The sequence below is a fragment of the Glandiceps talaboti genome, chromosome 4 (assembly GCF_964340395.1).
Source record: "Glandiceps talaboti chromosome 4, keGlaTala1.1, whole genome shotgun sequence".
NCBI classification, from domain to species: domain Eukaryota; kingdom Metazoa; phylum Hemichordata; class Enteropneusta; family Spengelidae; genus Glandiceps; species Glandiceps talaboti.
In genome coordinates this window covers 20,350,763-20,372,180 of record NC_135552.1, presented here as the reverse complement: position 1 = coordinate 20,372,180, position 21,418 = coordinate 20,350,763, and the positions used below count along the sequence as shown (strand labels likewise).

The 21,418-nt window shown below is 34.2% G+C and overlaps 1 protein-coding gene across 1 annotated transcript; it reads right to left on the bottom strand.

Annotated features, from left to right (window-relative positions):
• Positions 1-8,103: 8,103 nt before the first annotated feature.
• Positions 8,104-20,077, bottom strand: LOC144434671 (MOB kinase activator 3B-like). The gene is made up of 7 exons (XM_078123173.1): positions 20,024-20,077; positions 14,126-14,276; positions 11,172-11,265; positions 10,764-10,897; positions 10,018-10,133; positions 8,976-9,062; positions 8,104-8,616 (listed from the first exon to the last, which is right to left on the bottom strand). The coding sequence occupies exons 1-7, from the start codon at positions 20,057-20,059 to the stop codon at positions 8,587-8,589; spliced, it is 648 nt and encodes a 215-aa protein (XP_077979299.1). The 5' UTR covers positions 20,060-20,077; the 3' UTR covers positions 8,104-8,586.
• Positions 20,078-21,418: the final 1,341 nt, after the last annotated feature.

Below are 21,418 nucleotides of genomic sequence, written 5' to 3'. Positions count from 1 at the left end.
AATACTTGGCTCAAAATTAGTGACGATGATACTCCTTGCTTCAAAATCCTGTTGGTATTCGTCCTCGTCCATTTTGCGTTGCCTGAACCAGTATTTTTTGTGAGGAAATAATGATTTTGTGTGGCCTGGGAAAATAAAGAAGAACTTTCGTAAAGCGCTCTTCTCGGTTGCCGTGAAACTCGAAAATAGAGCTTGACTACAGACCGTAAAGACATTGTCTGCGTACCTGCAATTGCCTTCAGAGAACAAAAGTACGGAAACGGTCAGTTGAAGTGTCTCGTTTTTACTGCCACTTTTCGTGTTTAGTACTTTTGTAAGACGTCATACTTAACGGGTGTTTGACTAAACTATGTAAATACTGAAACATTTATAAACTTGAATAAGTACATGGTACGGTACACGTGGTAGTAATGGGAGAACGAATAAACAAGTAACGTTAACGTGAACAAGTCATACAGAGCAAAAACTACAATAATGACAAGGTAACCATTGACAGATATCGAAGACGTCTATAAGTTTTAACCAATCATTGACTGATTCCATGCAATATTCAATATTATATATAATACAAGTTGTTCCTCCGGCCCGACCCGTCAAATTGAGTACTTCTCATTTAAGATGCACCAATATTTTATTTAATAACCATGTGGTATCAAACGGAGTAAACGAAACTATAAGGATGAGACATCAGTCAGTAGACCTGTCTATAAAAAAGTAAGCTGCGTTGAAATTGAAAGCGTCAAAGTCATGGAATATAATTGTTGAAGTGACCATATGGATGAGGATTGGGTATTTATTTTGGATTTTTAATTCTTAAAACACTTTATCGTGGCTTCCTACGTGAAAAATGAATGTGAAACAATATTTACTAAGTCTGTGTTTGTAACTCAATACAGTGCAAAAAGCTAAAAATGTGTAAATATTTCCAAAGTTCGTTATTGTACGTACAATAACAAATATTTTACACATTTATTGTGATTTTACAAGTAGGAAGCCATGATAAAATTGTTTTATAAAATAAAATTCCTAAATAAATATCCAATCATCATCCATATGGCCACTTTAATTCATAGGGTTAAACGTTGTATGTTTTGTATACTTAGTCCAACAAAGTGTAAATCTTTTATTATCCCTCAAGTATAGACATATGTATAAAATCTGAAGCCCAATCGTCTCACGTGATAGTAAGATATTTTTTTTAATACATTGTACTTGGGTGATAAACACCAAGAAAAGTAGACAAGCAAAGACTCTGTGATCTGGTATGTTAACCTTATCATTTCAAACGTTTTGGTGATGGATTTGACTACAAACTTGGCAGTGTTTAATCATATATAGTGGAGTCTTTGGTCTAATATACCTGAATTGACATTGCTACATTCATAATGTATACAGTTGTGTATCAAATAATCAATGACCTTGGAGCATCAGTGGTTGATACATTAACATTCTGTACTGTAAGACCCTACACATCTTTGTATGAATTGCTATATATATTAACAAAGATTGTCTACAATGCATGTCCCTTCTATATCCACATGAATGCGTTATGTAAAGATCAACAGGTTGTAATGTTTGACCGACAGTTTTGCCTTGTTATTGGTCCCCTAGACCACCATCTTCTCTGGGGCTCGTAACTCACACACTGGTTTGAATGCACAATAATCATACAGTGAGTTTTCGTGTTCTTTCTCGATCTCAAGTCAACGTTTAATTTACCTAGCTCAAAATATGGCGTAATTTATATATGGACAGCATAAACATCGAGATATACACTGAAGTATAGTCCGTGAAGTACAAAGACCCATTGAATATTCTGATGCTCACCATGTGTCTAGCGAGACTAATGAAAAGTGTCCCTGTACGAGACGTAATTGACCTTCACTGACACCGTTGTTAAATCTCATGACGGTGTAGTGTGGCTTCGGCATCTGAGGTGAAAGTTTACGAGTAAAAATACATTGGACACTGGAATTGGCATACGTCACTTTTAACATATATTTTATCAGGTATTGTTGAGTAAAATATATGGCTAGGAAAAGTGGAAATATAATAAACTGAGAATACCGTACCTTAGCTATCCTACTGCTCAGATGACAACAGTTTTGGCTTTCATGAAGAAAAAAACCATGGCATACTCTGCGTAATGGTGTTCTGACAAATGAGTCCTTCAGACTGTGAGAAGTTTATAGCGGTGATATATCAATACGGTATATAGTTGCTATAGCAGATAGAGGACAGTTGTTGTCCTATTCTCTAGGTGATAACAATAAGAATAGGAAGAATCGTTTCAAGTCGTGCGTGAAAGGTACTTCTTTTATACTGTCACCGCTATTGTATTGTGTATCTGTACACTATATACAATGATATGAGTGTATAGGGACTTGGGTGACTGGGGTCAATCCTTCAGTTCACACACAAGTACCTTATTAGACCCAGTACGTGTGTATGTATTATCACTGTTGTGTTTATCTTACGAAGTTTTTTGAATACGTACCCCTCATCGTTTCTCCTGATTATTTTAAATTGAAGGTTTATGATGTCAAATGCAATCAATCATTCCAGAATAGTTACTAATATTTTCACGAATTCACGTTGGATCACACTGTGTGTAAATCTTTGCAGCATTTCATGAATAACAACAGTAGAGAGATGTTACATTGAAGTTAGTGTTGTTAAAAGTGTAATCATTCAAAACTCTCGAATGTGAGTTTGTTTTCATGATGTATTCCTTTCGCAAAACATATTCTAAATTCTGTATACTTGTCATAATATTGGCAAGATTGAAGCTTGATGATATGATCACGTCGTTGGGGGCGCTCCTATGATCCATGATCTAAAAATATTGGTTGGACAGCATCATAGCTGACAATATCACCACTCATAAGACATAAAATTTGCACAACATGACTTACAACATCGGTGAACTGATATAAAAAAACATGAAAGTATTTGGTCCTTCAGAAAAAAGTTGTTGTATTGACTGTAATGACAGCGGGTTCTACTAGTATGTTGTCTTCTATGCTTCGTATCTTTGTAACACTACAGGAAGAAACCTACACCAGAGTACATTTTCATTCTTCCAAACAAGATGTGCATTATACCATTGCTCAAAGAGGTCTTGTGGTTTTACAGCAGTGAACAGTAATATACACAGTTACACACAAACACAAAAAGACCTAAAACACAGTCATAGACACAGAGACAGACAGACAGACAGACAGACAGACACAGACAGACAGACAGACAGACAGACAGACAGACAGACATAGACATAGACACACACACACACTGTCTTGTTTACCCATCAACTCATTTCAACCATACAAAACCACACAACAACAGTGTCATACTGATAAATATTGTTTTATTGAATATATACAAATTGGGTTCTCATACACATCACATGTATAAACCTTATAAAACAACATGGTTTACAGTAAACAGTACATACTGTGGTGAAAACAGCTTAGGTTATACCATATGTAAGTAACAAATGAATTTGTCCTTCCAGCTTAGTATACATAACTCCTTCATACACTGACTTAGCCTACCTGTAGTCTTGAAGGACTAACACTACCGTACTACACTATTCAGATCCTACAGCACCTGCCATATTTTATTTTTCCCTTGTTCTCCAAGGGGATGACCAATAATTAAAACAAAAGATACATCATAATTTTACTGTTGGTATGGGCAGTATTTTCATTGCTGGGTCAATTATATCAATTTTTTTTAATAAAGTCTATCCACTTGCCTAACCATCCATGTTGTTACACTACTACAGATCCGAACTGCCATTTTGATTTTTGGAATTTTTGCTTGTCCTCCAAGGGAATGGGCAATAATTAAAAAACTTAAAATGGCAGATTGGATAGCTGAATAAGTGTGGTAGTGTTAGGCCTTCACAACTACGGGTAGACTAACATTCACTCATTGGCAATGCACCCTTCTCTTCCTGGTGGATTCTGTCTAGCAATTGAAAGCAAAGTAAACCAAACTTAAGAGGTGAAGGGGTAAACTCTACTCATAATTGTGTATTACTCTCTCCACAGTAAACTGGTTACTATTTGTAGAACATAAACCATGTAGCTTCAAACAGTTCAACAAGTCTTCACAATAAAAAATGCTGTAGTTTACTCAATGTTTAGTTTTAATATTTGGCAAAACAGGGTTCAATGGCTGATAATGAGGTAAATGAAATGAATCATTTTTAACTATAAACTTGAATACTACATACAATCATGAACATTAGTATTCACTACTTGGTTATCTAGGTACAAAGATGTCCAAAAATATCAACACTGTTTCCATGACTTGGTTGGTATTGGCCTAACTTACCAGTCAGACAAGTTGGTATTGGCCTAACTTACCAGTCAGACAAGTTGGTATTGACCTAATTTACCAGTCAGACAAATTGGTATTGGTCTAACTTTCCAGTCAGACAAGTTGTCAAGACATCTTGTGTATCAAAATTTGACATTTTCGGTTAATTTCTCACACAATATTTATTCAGCAAACCCCGGTATGACAAAAATGGAAATCAAAAAATATATATATAATCTTGTATTGTTTATGTAACTATTTCTACTTCTTTTACCATTGAACTGTGGATAATAAACAAGAAAACCTTGATGGAGATTTCTATTTGTAACTACATGTACTTCCTTAATGAGGTAAAGTTGATAACCTTTGACTGCTCAGTGCACCAGATGGTCTAGCATGTAATATGCAAATACCTGTCCTAATGACAAAATATTCTGACTGAAGTTGACAGTGGGGGTAGTATTGCAATGCTAAGTTTGAGAGAATGTGATTTGAGATGGCAAAATGATCTCTGGCTTTTCTAATCTTAAGACATACATACATGCATACATGATATGAAACTCTCTGTATTGAGTACATGTATAATGTGATGACCTCACACATGTGGTTCAATGTATATACATTTACCTAACAAATAAACCAGTCTTTATGATATTCCAATCACTTTCTAGTCGCTGTTGCACAGAAAGACCTTAGTTTTGTTGTTCTACCTGTGTACCCATGGTAATTACACCATGTGATCTGTGTACAAGGAACAGGATTGTTTTGTGTAGAGTTGGCTTGATTTGTTCCAGATAAAGAAAGACTTTAGAGTTACTGTATAGTGTACAATAACCATAGTCTACAGACAACATTCCCTTCATACAACGTAACAATGTACTGATGCCAAATCTAGCACAATGCAATACAAGCACACAAGTTGAAATCTAATAGTTGGCAAGGCTGTGACAAGACTAGACTAGTGTACACTCTATTCTATCCATATCACTATTACTTTAAACATAGTGAATTCCAACTTATAGACAAAGGTTTGTCTACAAGCACATTATACATGCATCACAAAGACACCTTTCAAATAAACAGCGCCCTCTAGTGATATACCATGGCAACTTATAATAATGATGATGATACATAAGAGGTGTTCCCAAATATTTTCATCGTTCAGCCAAGGAAAATATTATTGCCCTATGAGACCTTATCACTATGAGTCGAAAGACAAGCAATTTGAAAACCACAGAATAAATGACAGGCATGTGTTGTAGGGATGCAGAACAACAAATTCCAGATTTTTTGTTCAAATATGTTCAACTTGGGTTGCGTCAGGTCAAACTGTCTTTATACTACTGCATGGCATTTTGATAGGAACTCTTTGACAGTAGTCATGGTTACACGTACAAAATCAGATACAAAACTTGCATAAGTGATGAGGAAATTTGACTGAAACATTAACTGAAGTGTCATCTTTCACTTTCATTATCAGTCCCATCCTATCACTAGAGGGCTCTGTTTACCAGGAAGTCATGTGACTGGCTTACACATCAGAAACAGCGGCAACATAAAGCAAAAGCAATCAAAAAGGTTTAATGGATTGGCAAACACATGCAACTATCCTATTTTTATCATAACCATTACCAAAACAGGCAAATGATATCACTTCTCTGTTTTCTAATCCACCAGAATGAACCTTGTCACTTGTGAATAGCTTCAAGTTATACCAAAAAACTCAAGTAGAAAGTATAGACTTTTGTAAAAGTTTCCAATCTGGTACATTTTCACTCACTGACAAACATAGGTTTAATCTCTTCTTGAATATGAGTCTTGAATTAAACTCAAAATGTCATTTTACATCACTGTTAAATATAAAGTTGAAATATGTCTCTCTAATAAAATTGAAATTATAGGAGGTTTGTCATCTTACAAACCAGTAGACTTCTTTCTACATTAACGTTTGCTGTGTAATTGTCAAATAAATGAATGACTGAACCAACGAGTAAACACACTGGATTACATATGAAAAGTATATTACTAAATTGCCATCTTGGCTGATGTAAGTTCCTGAACAATATTTTTTTGGCGAAGTTCTGTGGCCTTGTCTTATTGCATGCAAGGTTGAAATCAAGTCAGGGGAGAGTTTAAATAATATAAACTATATAACATTATAGCATGGAGTTAAACATATGAAAACACAAAGTTGACAGTGTTCACTTGAAATCACCCAGTGCCACTGCCAGTGTGTCCTCTAAATGGTAGCCATATTTTGTTGCTGTGAGTCAAAATGAGAAAAAAATGGCATTTCTTGCAAGTCACCACATAGTAAGAGATAGGGGAACACCAAATTTTGGTGCGTCACTTAGAAATTGTGTGCGCCAGTGACACATAAAATTGGCTTAGACGGCACAGCAGAACACATAAAGGTACTTGATACATACCAGAAATTTCAACTTTGCTATCAAGTGGGCATTTCCATACAAGTCTTGTTAGTTTTTTGTTTTTTTTCATTACAGGTAAATAGTCAACTTGTTATCATCCACCCACTTTTCCCAATCCTAAATTAACCACATAACTCTCTAGTTTGAAATAAATACAGTCTTCGTTTGACTTGCTATACATATTTTCCCTGGGGTTGTTTTGAAAGACTTGCTGACACAGATTGATTAACGGTTAAGATTTGAAACAGCATTAAGCTACTCTAAAGTACACATATTTAACATTTGAACAATCCAAAGCTAGAAAAATCTAGATTACATCTCAAGAATAGTTTACTTTTTAAATAAAACTTAACATTTACAAACTCCTCACAATTTATATCAACAGAGCTAAAAAGAAAAAGTGTCAAAAGTTCAGAAACTAACTATTTTTTTTTAAGCTATCTTATTTTAGCTTACATTTCAACATTAGATAGCAGTACAAAGTATTAGCATATACTTAAACAATTTAAAAGTCTCTGCATACAATGAACAGCAGTAAGACACAGGAATGGAGAAAAATACACAAAGCTTACTACAACTATCTAGGTATTAACCTTATAAAAACCTATCTACTCCCCTCGTCTCTCTAAATCTAAAGAAGGCACTACTAGTTATAATTTGCCTTTTTAGAATTTATATCACTTTTTGTGTTTTGTTAGCAAAATACAAACTTCTGAAGACTGGTGAAATGTTATTTGTTATGCACCAACTGTCAACTGAGATACAAATTACATTTAAATAAAACATCAACAAAATAAACTTTTTCTCTAATGTTGATTCCTACAGCACTAAATTCTGATTACAGTTTTCATCATGTTCATAACTAGATTACATATTTAGATTGCTTCAGTATGTGACACCATCCTTAGCTTACAGCTGATGGGTCTGAGCTTCAAGTACATAAAACTTTTACGTTATTTCATTTAGTAAATAGTTTATTCGTTTTAATATCTCAGTTGACAGTTAAGTTCACACAACAGAAATCATCTGTACTTCCAATATTTCAATTCTTATTATCACACTAATCAGGCCAATAAAAAAATGTTTGTTTCTGATAACCTCACCGATCCTAGTTTAAGCTCCCGACCTTAAACTTTTTTTGTATACAAACAGATAACAATGGTTACAATTTAGTTCTATTTCCATGTACACTTCCTCAAACTCTCACAGAAGTAGTGTGACCGACAAGTATCTTATCTTGGGGTTGAAGTCATTTTTAAAAATTGAAGGTAAAATAAAATAAAAATTCGGACCTACCCACCCTATTTTCTCAAGTCATGTTATCAGAAACAAACATTTCTTAAAAATATTTTGCCTTATGTGATAGTTGTATGTCAATTACAAACACAATATGGATAACTTTCAGTCTAGATGCGAGAATCATTACTAAGTGCTTTCCACAAACTTTTACGGTAATTCTTTTTTTCTCGCTACTACATGTTACAAAATTGCATTTATCACCAGGATGTTCACATGAACACTGATTGCTTACCCTGGTACAATCTTATCAACCAAAAGAGTTGTTTTCTAAAACTGACCTAGGTAGACTGTATATTAGGTAAGTGAGACTCGAGAACAATTTTCATTGGTTCATTTCAAATTCTTGCTTCCCTATCTCCTTGTATAAAGTACCTTGTTTAAGTAGATCAGCCTGGTTTGCCCTAAAATAAGCTCCAACCATGCCACACCAGTGAGTCCAAAAGCTGCTTCAATTCATAGTTGCCTCCAGGTCAATGTTGAAAGCTTGGTATTTCTACAACAACATTGCACACCAAAGAATGGATACAAGACTCTACTTACAAATGCGATCAGTCATTTCCCTCTGTAAAATATCAAAGTGGTTTCATAAAAAGTCGGTTTGAAAGCATTCACACAGACTTTAACAAAATTAAGATGTCACTTTTATATGATATTGACGTCCCCTTTGGAATTTGACATCTATTCATATTTTTCTGAATTATAATATTTGGCACGCTATACTTGTTTTTCACCATAACAGATTTATCCAATTTCATGAAAAAGTCCCTGATGTCAGAGGCTTGGATGCAAAGCTTGATATAGATTCCAGCTATTTTTTATGCTAAGTGATTTGGTTTAAGTAAATAGATAGAGAACCCAACTTTGAATTACATACTGTACAACTGTTGGAAGTGGACATTTGAGATAGACATATATACTTACCAATGGTTCAAGCTCCCTTGGTTCAACTAATTTAAACTGAGTTATAAAATAATAATAATGTTTGTAGCATGTATTCACATGAGCTTCCTGTAAAAAAAAAAAGACATACAGTATTTGTTGCTGTCATTAAACGTGACATAAAATAAATATGTATGACGGATATCACATAGGAACAGTGTGCCCCTAAGCCAATCTGACATGCAACTGACGCAAATAATTTCTACTTCCCCTATCTCTTACTATGTGGTGACTCACAAGAAATGTCAGTTTTTATCATTTTGACCAGAAAAACTATATTTGGTTATCATTAGAGGGCACACTGCACAGAAATATGACTCTAATGATAGATAGAAAATTGTCTGCAATACAAAATTGCCTATTTCTGAGACATAAAGTTATTGAATTGAAAATACTTCTATGGCAGTATTGCTATCTTGATTCAAAGTAATTGATCTTAATGTCATTATATAATCATAATATCTCATTTTCTATTTTTCAGTTATCCACAATCATTTATCTAAAATAATTCACAAATGACCTTCCACTGGGTGATACTCTACTGAGAACAATTTATTCACATCACATCTTTTGTGTTGCAAAATAGATGTCATCAGATAAATATACCAGAAATGCAAAATTATACCCAAGGGGGAAAATAGCATTGAAACAATGATGGCTAGCTAAGTAGTAGGTACTACTCTGGTAATTGAGCCTTAGGTTTACTAAAATAGACACAAACTAAAATTCTTGTTGCAACATGATGTTACAACAGTGATAAGCTATTGAATGGACTCTATAGTCTCAGTAGGGAGGCTTTGCAGAGTTTTATTGATGGGGTTCATGAACTTGCAGTGTACTGTTTTAGTACTTCCAATGTTTACACTATCTTGATCATAGGGTGATTAGAATCACACATCAGGTTGTAAACTGAAGGCTCAATTACCAGAGTCATATTATGGACGAGATGATAGAACACTTTACTATTAAATGTTATGTCGAGACCGGATGTCAAAAAGTCAACAACAAAAAACCATGGACTTACAGCTCCAATTTCTGCAAGTTTATCAAAATGATGAATGTAAACATGTACAAATACTCTATAAAGTCGTGTCAGGATCTTCTTGCAGGCTGGAATAAAATTTTTAGGGAAGGGTACATCTGAAACAGAAGAAACAACATAAATAATGTCAATTCCTAATATCTAATTTCACTTTTGATAAGATCTCCTCCATATATTGTTAAGCCTCTTTCTGTCAAAATTTAAACTCAATTTCACTTGCTTAAGTTTTCTCAGTTTCCCTGTGTTATGAAAAGACCACCTAAACTTCGCTCTTCAATAAACAATACTAAATACTAGCATGGTACTTTGTCTCAGGTTGCCTACATTTACCTCCCCTGACACTCTAACATTTAGTGGTCTTTGCAAGTTCTTTTTAATATTGCTTCCATTCAATTAGAGTATAGACTAGTACACTTTGTGATTTTTTGATGTTCAGTTTAAGGCTTCGACTCTTGGTGAGTAAAACTCATCTTGAAAAACGCCCTCAAACAGAGAATCTTGCAATTCTAACTTTCATCCAAGAGGAGCATTGCTGAAATTTGTCTTTGATCTTGTTTATTCAGAGTTGTAAGTAAATCAAAAAATAAAGCTGCTAGAACTTACTGTATGATGGACACAGTTTGCATGATTAGTACAAAGTGACCTTATGTTGAAGTTTCAGTTTAGATACTATATATATACAATACTCAAGTATAACTAGACTTTCTACAAGTACTGCTTTCACTTACCAACATTGATGGGAAATAGATCTTCATTATTGATCTGTGATTCTACCCATTCCATGAGTAATGATATATACTGGTTAGCTGGTACAGCGGTTGGCTTCTTGTACTTGACCCCATCACACCACATGTATTCATACCTATCAAAAAAATAATCATATAACATAAGTATGTGCTGTAAATGTATTTATTATCAACATATGCTAGAGTTTATGCTGTGGTATATAGTAAACTTATAGCATGTACAAACTTGATTTGAAGTTTAACTTTTGATAAATGGTTCGTCAGACATATATCAGGATATAATTATCTAAATACCTTTAGACTTTTTTCAAAATAAGTTTGGAGACCATGCATAGTAAACAAGAAATGTTCCAATCAGAAAAATGTCTTCCAAAATATATTTACACTTACTTGGGTCCTCCTGACATAGTTGGACATGTGCTTCTGTCACAGAATTCACAGACTGTTCCATATATGAGGTTTATACGGTTGAAAAAATCAACAACTGTGAATAAAAAGTGAAAATTGTTATTTTCGATATGTTGAACTCTTGTTCGGTATGCTCTTTAATAATTACAATGACTTGACATAACTTATAAAAAATTTGATCATAAAAAGTCAAAATCATTTGATTTAATAAATTCAAAACACTATTGGACTTCAGATTATTTTCTACAAAGGGCACATTCAGGAGCCAAATGTCATGGCCTTGTAACCAAGGGTGCATTTGTTGTATCTGTCATACATGATCTCTGCAAGCAGTCATTCACAGCCATGAATTAAATGGGAACCAGCCATCTACCATATGTTGGCTAATTAAAAATGTTACATTTTTGTGTCCTGTATGGCAATGTACAATGTACCTAACTTGAAACTTTGCAGTCCCCACCTCCATTTTCCATGTATATGTATATATTAAATCGGTTAGATACTAGATTATGCTATACTTGCATCTGAACAGCTGGGTGCTGGATATAGATACGGTTATTTTTAAATCATTGCAGTGAATGTGTACATAACAATACCTTGTTTATCTCAATTATTATATTTTTAGTTATTCACTGCTGCAACATCTACCAAATTTAATATCAATAAAGTTTTGTTTACTCTTCCTATTAACATGATGTGGGATTGCCTGATAAGTCACCATCCCTCTGACCAAATCAATGCAAGTGGTACATATCAATATTATACACTGTACAAATGTACCATATGGTATATCATCAACACATGCCACCTGGAACACACATGCTGCACACCATGGGTCATTGCTATCCCAATCCATATCATGTTTAGGTGTAGGACAATCATAGTGCTGTGCAACCATGGTACCTCATACAGTGTCCTCTCCACTGTCTATAGGTACATGTGTACTTTTAACACTTGTCAGGGACACCTACCCTATTAATTACTAAGTAATCTCTAGATAAAATGAAAATTACTTTTCATTCAATGTCAAAATGAAGTCAAGAAGTATTCATCACTCTCTCAATAGAATAATCAGTGAAGTTCCTAAGGTCAGGTAGAAACATTTCTTTCCTAGCTTTTGATCAGTGACTCAGTGACTGTAAAGGTTTGCCTGAAGGATGGAAGGGGGGGGGGGGGGGGTATTTCCTTCTTAAATTCTTATTGATGACTATTATGAGGTGTGCATTAAGCAGGGTCAGACACTTCCTTTACTATGAAGTTGTTTTACATGTAACTGAGCTGACAGTGACATTTGACACTCCCATCCTGTTCTCAGAAAAGTGACCACAGAAGTGATTACATACTTATATATTTAATATTTCCCAAAAAATCGTAAAAAAGGCATTAAGTGAAATTCTTCAACTTGGTACATGAATTAACATTTGGAGACACAAATTACCATTCACAAAAATGTTGTCTTAGTGGACCACAACTATAGTTATTTTATCAAAGTGAAAATTTTTAACATGATGAAAGGTCCTGAACAGTAGTCAAGGCTGGCATGATTTATGACAGTCATTGACACGAATGAGTTGTCAAGTCCAGTATTACATCTTCTTACATAAACCTAGATATTTTCACCACTAGAAAATTTTGTGATGTTACAGTCTTCAGCTAGTTCTCAAAGGTTAATTTTTACTAATTACCAGACTGGTATATGGTATTCATATACAAGGCGGCATTTTAGTCACTACTTGATTTTGAGTTTTTGTTTTCAAATGAAACAAGCAAAAATGAGTATTTAGTGAAAATTTCCAGATATGTGTATATACACACAGCTATGACATTTTTTGTGGATTTTCTAGAAATGATTAACTAACTCTTCAACCTTTGTATGACTATATGCATAAACAATTATAAGCATATTTAATACTGTTTTGAAGCAAGTTCAAGATGAACTATTCCTGCTTCTGTGACTACAAAGTAATTTACTATTATAAGCATATTTAATACTGTTTTGAAGCAAGTTCAAGATGAACTATTCCTGCTTCTGTGACTACAAAGTAATTTACTATTATGTTTTTGTGTGATATGTAGCACAGTAATAATATTCCTTGTCGTAAAGAGCTTAAAGCATTTGAGTGTGTGACAGTGACACACACACACACACACACACACACACACAGAGTTATCACCAAAGTTAAGCTATTGCAAATATCAACTCAAATATGAAAACAAAACCTGAGCTAAAATAATATATTTCAAAATCATATACACAATTCAGTCTCTGACATGAAGTGAAATCTCACCTTTGACCTTATCAGAGCACAACAAAACCTTTGACCTATGAGAGTACCAACACACTAAAATATCATATTCTATCCCCTACTAATTATCTCCACAGATTCAAACCATCCTTATCAAAACACTGATTTGTTTATCATATCTGAAGAATTCAACAGCTGCTCAGCTTGCCCTGACAATTTTTACACAGTTTTACATGTATATACAGTTCTTTTTGAAGAAGCTTGCCCAAGCTATTAAATGAACTATCAGTGAAACTGATCACAAGGTTTCATGTTGAGATAGACACAAAAAAGATAACACAAAAACATCACTTACCCAGTGTCAACACTTTATTTAGTTAATGATATTTACAGTAACAACATGTACACTATTACAAATACAATAGACATGAGATATAATTTCTTGAAGTTCAAATAAAATCAATGGTCAGCAGCTAACTGAACTGTTTCATTCATACAGTTACTGTTTATATCCATAACTAGATAAAAGAGTCCACACTGGGTAAGTGTTATCTTTATGGTGTCTATCTCAACATGAAGCCCTGTGATCAGACTCACTGATCTTGATAGTTAGTTTAACAGCTTGGGCAAGCTTCTCTGAAAAGAACTGTAAAAAACACCATGTTCTTGTATCATAGCATATCTACTTACCATGCACAGCAACCCAATCATGTAGATCTTCTTCAGCAGGTAACTGAACTGTTGCTTTCAAATCCAATCCTGCTTGGAGGGAAGCCTGGGCTTTTTTATGTAATTGGTATCTCATAGTTCCTGGCTCAAACTTCTTTTTTGGCCTGAAAGTCTAAAATCATACAAAATGAATACAGTCAACAATTTGACTTTGACACAACGTTCAGAGTCTGTACTGAACAAGGTCAATAAGTCATTTACTGTGAATTCAGTTGAGGTTAAAAGAAGAGTCAACTTCAGCTACCTTCTTCCCTTACTATACAGGGTTTTCAGTAAGTTTTGGGGTTGGGGGTCAAATCAGAAAACTAGAGGAGGAGGACAACCAGATACACAGCAGCAATGTATTTTTGCTAAACTGACTTATGGTATAAAACTTTTACAAGCATAAAATCAAAGATGAGATGCACGTTCAGAGGCTATTTCTGTTGAAAAAAAAAATATTTTTGCTGACTTTAGACCTTGGTTTTATTGTCTAGAAACAAGTTAAACATGTTTGATTAATGAGATGGCTGAAATTCAAAATATTCATTAATGAAATAAATATGTGTTAATTACGTTATTGCAAACAAGTAATATAAATAACCACACTACCATTCAGATATTGATCAAATATAGTCAACTGTAACTTGTCAGTGAAGATGAGTTTCAACCCTAACTCACAGAAATTTAAAATGTACTTTTTGCCATTCAAATTATGTGTCAATTTATTTAAACTCAATAACCAGTGATCAGATAATTCTACTTCTTCCCTGTTTCTAATTCACAATGTGAGAGTAAAAAGAGAATTAGACTTAATAGACCTTTATAACTATGATTTTTTCCTCAGTGGCTCAAAAGGATATATCACAAATTGTGAAGCCATTTACTTGTCTAAGACAATGAAGGGAGTGTCCACCCTCCTGTGGATGGAGTCAGTTGACTTATAGAAACTAAAATAATTACTACCAGAGTTTGGTTACTGGTGTGAGATAGATTTGACAACATCTGAAAAAGTTAACAATTTTATTTTCATTTTAATATCAAGCAGGTTAAGAAACTACATCAATTAAAGTTAGAGGTTTAGCATCAGATTTGTACCTTGCTCTGCTGGGAGATGATGACGACTCTGCCACGGTGAGGGTTTTTGACAGCTGGGTGGCATCTTTATTTTCATTCAGTGATAAATAAATTTAGTATGTTTACATCTGAACATTTTGGCACTGTCTTTAACAGCTGAGCTGAATGAGATATCTTTATTTTCATTGATGAATAGAGTCAGTGTGTTTACATCGTAACATTTTGGCAATTTCTCAAATATGTGCTTGCCATTTATCCTTGATCACAGAGATGAAAAGCCTTATGAATTATTACAAGTAGAATAGGTTGTATAACACAGATTAGACAAGAAAAAACTTGACAAAATCATTAATTTGCAGTAACATGTATCTTTTCACAGACAAACTACATTATTTTTGTTGAATGCAAATGTAGGTCGTACTTAATTACTACGTTTAGAGTCCCCCAGGGTTTTGCCGCTCCAAATCTTGCAAAATAACAGAGAGAAGTATTGTATGTTTTCAGATACAGCAATGTTGGAACTGATCTTAAGCAAATACATTGCAAAGTTCTACATACCAAGCATCAAAAACATGACATATTTTTCTCTTATGATAACAAAAAAGCGGATTCAAATATCATAATTTATTCCAGCTTAGTTCTCCAAATGAAATGTGATCAACTATTGATAGTCCATTACCATAACTGTGTATAATTTATTGGTGGTGACCAACAAACTATTTTATTAAATGGCAATTATTAAAAATGCAATTAGAGTCAAAATCAATGTTATTACATTTGCATAAATCACATTAATGTTTTTGAATACAAAAATGTACATTGATTTAGTGACAAAATGGGGTCCCACTACACTCAAATTCTAAAAGTTTCCCTTCCATGATTCAAATTACCAACAAGGTATAGCATTATAGAAAGCTCAATGCATGCATTGTTTTCATAGGCTATAGTCATTAGAGTTACATTATTTGACCTATGACCTATGCTGACCTTTGGACTCAAAATAAACATCATGCCACACATTACAATCTGTCAATTTTACATTGTATATTTTCTGATATGTACAAAGTTACTCTCCTATGTCAATGCTATAGTGTGCATTTGTATGGCTTCACTTGTCACATGTGTAAGCAATCCTGTATCAACATCAAAGGTTTTTGTGTACATTTGTAAGTTACCTAAAATATTAGAAATTTTAAAACCCAGCAACATAATTGATCACTGGTATTCAGTACGTTTATACAATAAACGTATACATGGAAATGTGTATAAGTACATGTGCATCATTAATGTATGTTACTTTGGTAATTATTTATCTTATCTATTTGTTGGTATGTTATTTGAAAACAAGAAAATGATACATCAAACAAATATACACACATCAAGACAAAATTCCCTACATTCCTGCAAGTAGTGTTAGAAGTGTTCTTTAGTAAGTATGCACTACAGAATAGAAAACAAAAAGTACAAAGAATAGAACACTTCACTGAATACACACAAAGTATTGGTCACTTCAGGCATCGTAATAAATAGTATTAACTAGAGTGTGTCAAATTGACATGCCACTTATACACAATTTCAAGCACTTTGTAGTCTAGAAGCTACCGTAGTATCAAATCATGAAACATCTCTAGTCTGTAGTAATACTATGTAGTATCGAATCACAAATCTTCTCTGGCCTCAATCCTGAGATTAGATGCCACCAGACTCAGTGTGCCCTCTAATGATAGCCAAATTATGTTGTTGTGGGGCAAAATGAGAAAAACTGGCATTTCTTGTGAGTCACCACATAGTAAGAGATAGATGAACACCAAATTTTGCTGTCAACAGAAATTGCGTGCATCAGTGGCACATCAAATTGGCTTAGAGGGCACACTGGGTGCCACTGATAGTACTAGACTATCTTGAGATTAGATGCCATGGATAGCACCATATTATCTTGAGATTAGATGCCACAAATAGTACTAGATTATCTTTAGAATAGATGCCACAGATAGCACTAGACTAAGATAGTATCTTGAGATTAGATGCCATGGATAGTATTAGACTATATTGTGATTGAATAGTACTTGATTATCTTGAGATTAGATGCCACAAATAGTACTAGATTATCTTGAGATTAGATGCCATGTACAAGGAAACACATCGTTATCACTTTGATCCACAAGAATTGGTTGTCATTAGAGCCTTTCAGATGACAGACTAATATTGACTGTACATATACATTGGGATAAATCATATACATGTATGTATTGTACTGTAGTACTTGTACTAGTAGTACTGTCACTGACTGGTGTCAACTACATCATGACTGTGATCTTGACATTAGGCCATGAATTCAGTATCAATTCCAAGAAAGGGGTCTCATTTTAGTAAAGCAGAATAATGGATTCTCTGTAGTCTGTACACTGTAACTTAAACCCAGACAATGAACAATGTTGTACCACATGTGTTTGCCATGTCATGGGTTTCCTCTAACTTGTGGTGTGCTATGACTCATTTCCTATCTCACTTTCACTGTTTCACAACACATCCACTATACTATGAAAATTAGTCTATACACAAGAACATTTTATAAATAAATGGAACAAGCTTACTTTCATGTTTGCTGTCTTATTTGTTGGTTCATTAGCTAAATTCTTAACATACAATCTATTCTGGTAAGTCAGCTGTTACATATAATGGCGTATAATCAATGCATAATTATTACTGCCAAAGTGTCTGCCATGGTTTGAGGAACAAAATATGATAGAAAGAGAAAGGCAATCTGATAAAATCCATCCTCCTTCCTGATCCTATAAGTTCAGTTTTATTGTTACGACTTGAGAGTTATTGAACAGAAAGGACAACTCTAATCAAATTTTTACATTTTTTCAGATGATTGGTTTAATAGTTGGAGACACAGTAGCAATGTTATGGGGGGAGGGGGTTAAATCTGATAAAATTTTCTTATTTTAGCTCTATCTTACACCTCATTATTGGTTTTTAAAAAAAAAAAAAAAAAAAAAAAAATAAAAAATCCAAGAGTAATGATTACATGTAGAGCACTAACTGATCTTTGGTTGCTTTATACCTGCTCACCATCTTTACAAATGTAACCGTGATGGTGAGGTGAACAGCTAGGTAATGTGTGCATTGAGAACTCTGGTGAAATGAGGGAAACTCATGTACTTTGGGAATTCACGTACTTATATCAGTAATCAAAAATAGAACCACTGGTTAATGTTGCACTTTGCTTGTCAATGATTATATAATTGATAATGGTATTACTAAATGAATGATCCCATCACAACTGTATATTTAGGATTTCCGTGTTACTGAATGATGACTAGCATATTATTAATTACTCTGCTACAAGTCACACATTAGTGTAGGGTCTATGATACAACATGTACATTTACAATGATTTAGGGTTTCTGTGCTGTTCGGTCTTGCACACTTCCCCTACCATTATCTTTAAATTTATAAACACATGATGTATGGCTAACTTTGCTTCATTTTTTTACTAACTTCCTCCCTAACTTCATCCTTTTTGATGCAATTAGAAACATCCCTGGATTAGGAAGTTACACGGCCGACATTTTCCCCAAACGTTTGCGAAATGTTTTTGTCAGAGTTACTAACAACTTGTAAAGGCTTGATTTCATACACCATAATAAATGTATTGTCATTTAGATAGAAGGCCAGAAATACACACTGACAATTGATTTCCTAGTAATTCGGCACATCATGATAGATTTGTTGGTGAAGACAGAGGAAATCACCACTATTGTATAACTCACTTCCATTGTTACTTCCTGGGGGCATGAAAGGGGTGTGTTGACATTTTGTGTGGTAATGATATGACCACAAAATGGTCAACTGAACATAATGTGATTCACTGCATAAAACTGTAGCCTTCAAATATCATTTTCAAAGTGCATTAAACTGACACTCTCATAAACAATATTTCTGAGTACACCGAAATCATAAAAAACAGGCACATATTTGGCAGATTACAAAATGTACAAAATTCTTTACATTTGGCAGACTACAGTGAATAATGACAGTGAAAGATTACAACAGGTGTGGTACACCACAGGCAGACCTTGGTTCTATCCACATCAACATATTCAATCCGGCGACTTGTGTAAATTTATCACTGCATATCACGTGTGTTTACCATGCACTTTGATCATAATAGTTACAATCGTGTACTTCCGTCTTCAATGCATATTTACTCGTGGAGTTAGCAAAGTTTAAATCATATATGAAACAAATTCGATACAACGGATTAAGACTTGATCCTTGAAACTCCCCGTTCTGTTCGAAACCCACAACACCGTTAACTATGGTCACCATGCAAGTGTATTTGACTGTGACCTAAAAACTGTAGTGTTGTTCGTAGCCACAAACGTCAACTGTCGTCACGCGATCGAGAAGTGCATGTTGCAAATTTGTCTGCAAATCTTAAACAATGACATTTTCATGAAGTCACAATAGCTTAAGAATGAACGCATATTCGTTCGGGTTTTGGAAATTACCATCTGCTTCTTTTTTGTTTCACGTAAGAAAATGTTGGATCGAGTGTTTTGATAGTAACGTGCTAACTTGGTTTTCAAAACACATTGACAGTAATACAGTACATGTATGGTTTGCAATTCAGGAAGTGGTCGAGGCACACATCACACAAAGTTAATGAACAAATCTAGAGATATTTTGGTATAAAACTCGAGATTTCTGACAAATAAACGTTTGAATTTCAAATAGGTAATGTTTTATCGAAAATAACTACCAGTAAATATGTAAATTTTGTTAAATAGTTACCTTGTCCCGCTGAAAGAACTTGCCGAACCCCTCCATCTTGGTAATCTTGGTAATGGTAACTGCGCATGCGTCAGTAGCTGGGTCATCGAAATGGTCATCGAGATCACCCTCCAAGCTTCTCGATCACTCGGCTCTATCACTGTATCAGCTGCCTTCAAAGTTTTCGTACAGTGCCTGTTTACAGTAACCAACCACCCTTTTAATAATTTTGCGAGTACCAGATGCAATTTGCCTGTCATACAAATAGACGAATGAATGAATGAATGAATGAATGAATGAATGAATGAATGAATGAATGAATGAATGAATGAATGAATGAATGAATGAACGAACGAATGGATGGATGGATGGATGGATGGATGGATAAATGAATGAATGAATGAGTGAGTGAGTGAGTGAGTGAGTGAGTGAGTGAGTGAGTGAGTGAGTGAGTGAGTGAATGAAGGGTGTTACCATTTACTACCGTAGTTGTTTTATCACCAATAAACAATTCCACCCATTAAAAAGGATGAAAATGAAATATATCTGGTCTGATGTAGGAAACGGGTTCAGAGTCATTTTTTCGGAGTACCACAGCAATAAATATCTTGTGAGTAATTAGTTGAATAACACAAGATAGTTCCCAAACGGTCATGATCTCACAGATTTAATTTCTCACACCTAACAAAATAACCTGTTTCAACTGAAGTTGCCTTCAACATACGAAACGAATTATCAGCTTATATTAAATTCTAGTAATAGTATTACTTTCTTCAGCAGTGCAGTTGAGTCACTGTAATCTGCACACTTAGACAATCCTCTTTCACCAACCTGGTCTTCAAATATAACAATATGATATTGTAGGTGAAAACCGTCCCTGTAAATTCAGATGTTATGATTTAATAGTGCAATAAGTATATGAAGGTGAATATTATGTGTACTGTTGTATTCAAGCCACAACACTTATTGACACCATAGAATGCAATCTTGCAGACATTTGCTGTAAATCATGTTGTGTTTTTCAGAATGATACAAACATTTGTTTCTACAGAAATAAGTCGCGCTAGCAGGTACTACACGAAGTTGTCATATTTCTGTAATCAGCTGTTGTGAAATGTACAACAGTAATTTGTGAGTTATGTACAAATGTCTTCTGTTCCTGTTGATAATATTAACGTGCGCCTGACACATGCATCCTCAGGCTATGTTGTCATTCCGACAAATTTTGCATTGAATACATTTACAGTATTGAGTTCAACTTATGGGAGTTGTTTAAAGTGTTGACAGTATAGATTGAAAATTTCTTTCGTTAATGTATGTTTTATTGTGACAGTTTTATCAAAGTGGTTTAATAATATAAATGGAACTTCTAACCTTAGATTTTCAAACAGATGGAAAGCAGCTCAGACAGATTTA

Bases quoted from the DNA above. Each gene is read 5' to 3' on its own strand.
- LOC144434671 (XM_078123173.1), bottom strand. From the start codon at position 20,059: ATGGAGGGGTTCGGCAAGTTCTTTCAGCGGGACAAG. The intron at 14,277-20,023 runs GTAACTATTTAA...GTATGATTTTAG, and splicing joins AGTTCTTTCAGCGGGACAAG to ACTTTCAGGCCAAAAAAGAA. The intron at 8,617-8,975 runs GTAAGTATATAT...GATATTTTACAG, and splicing joins CAAGGGAGCTTGAACCATTG to AGGGAAATGACTGATCGCAT.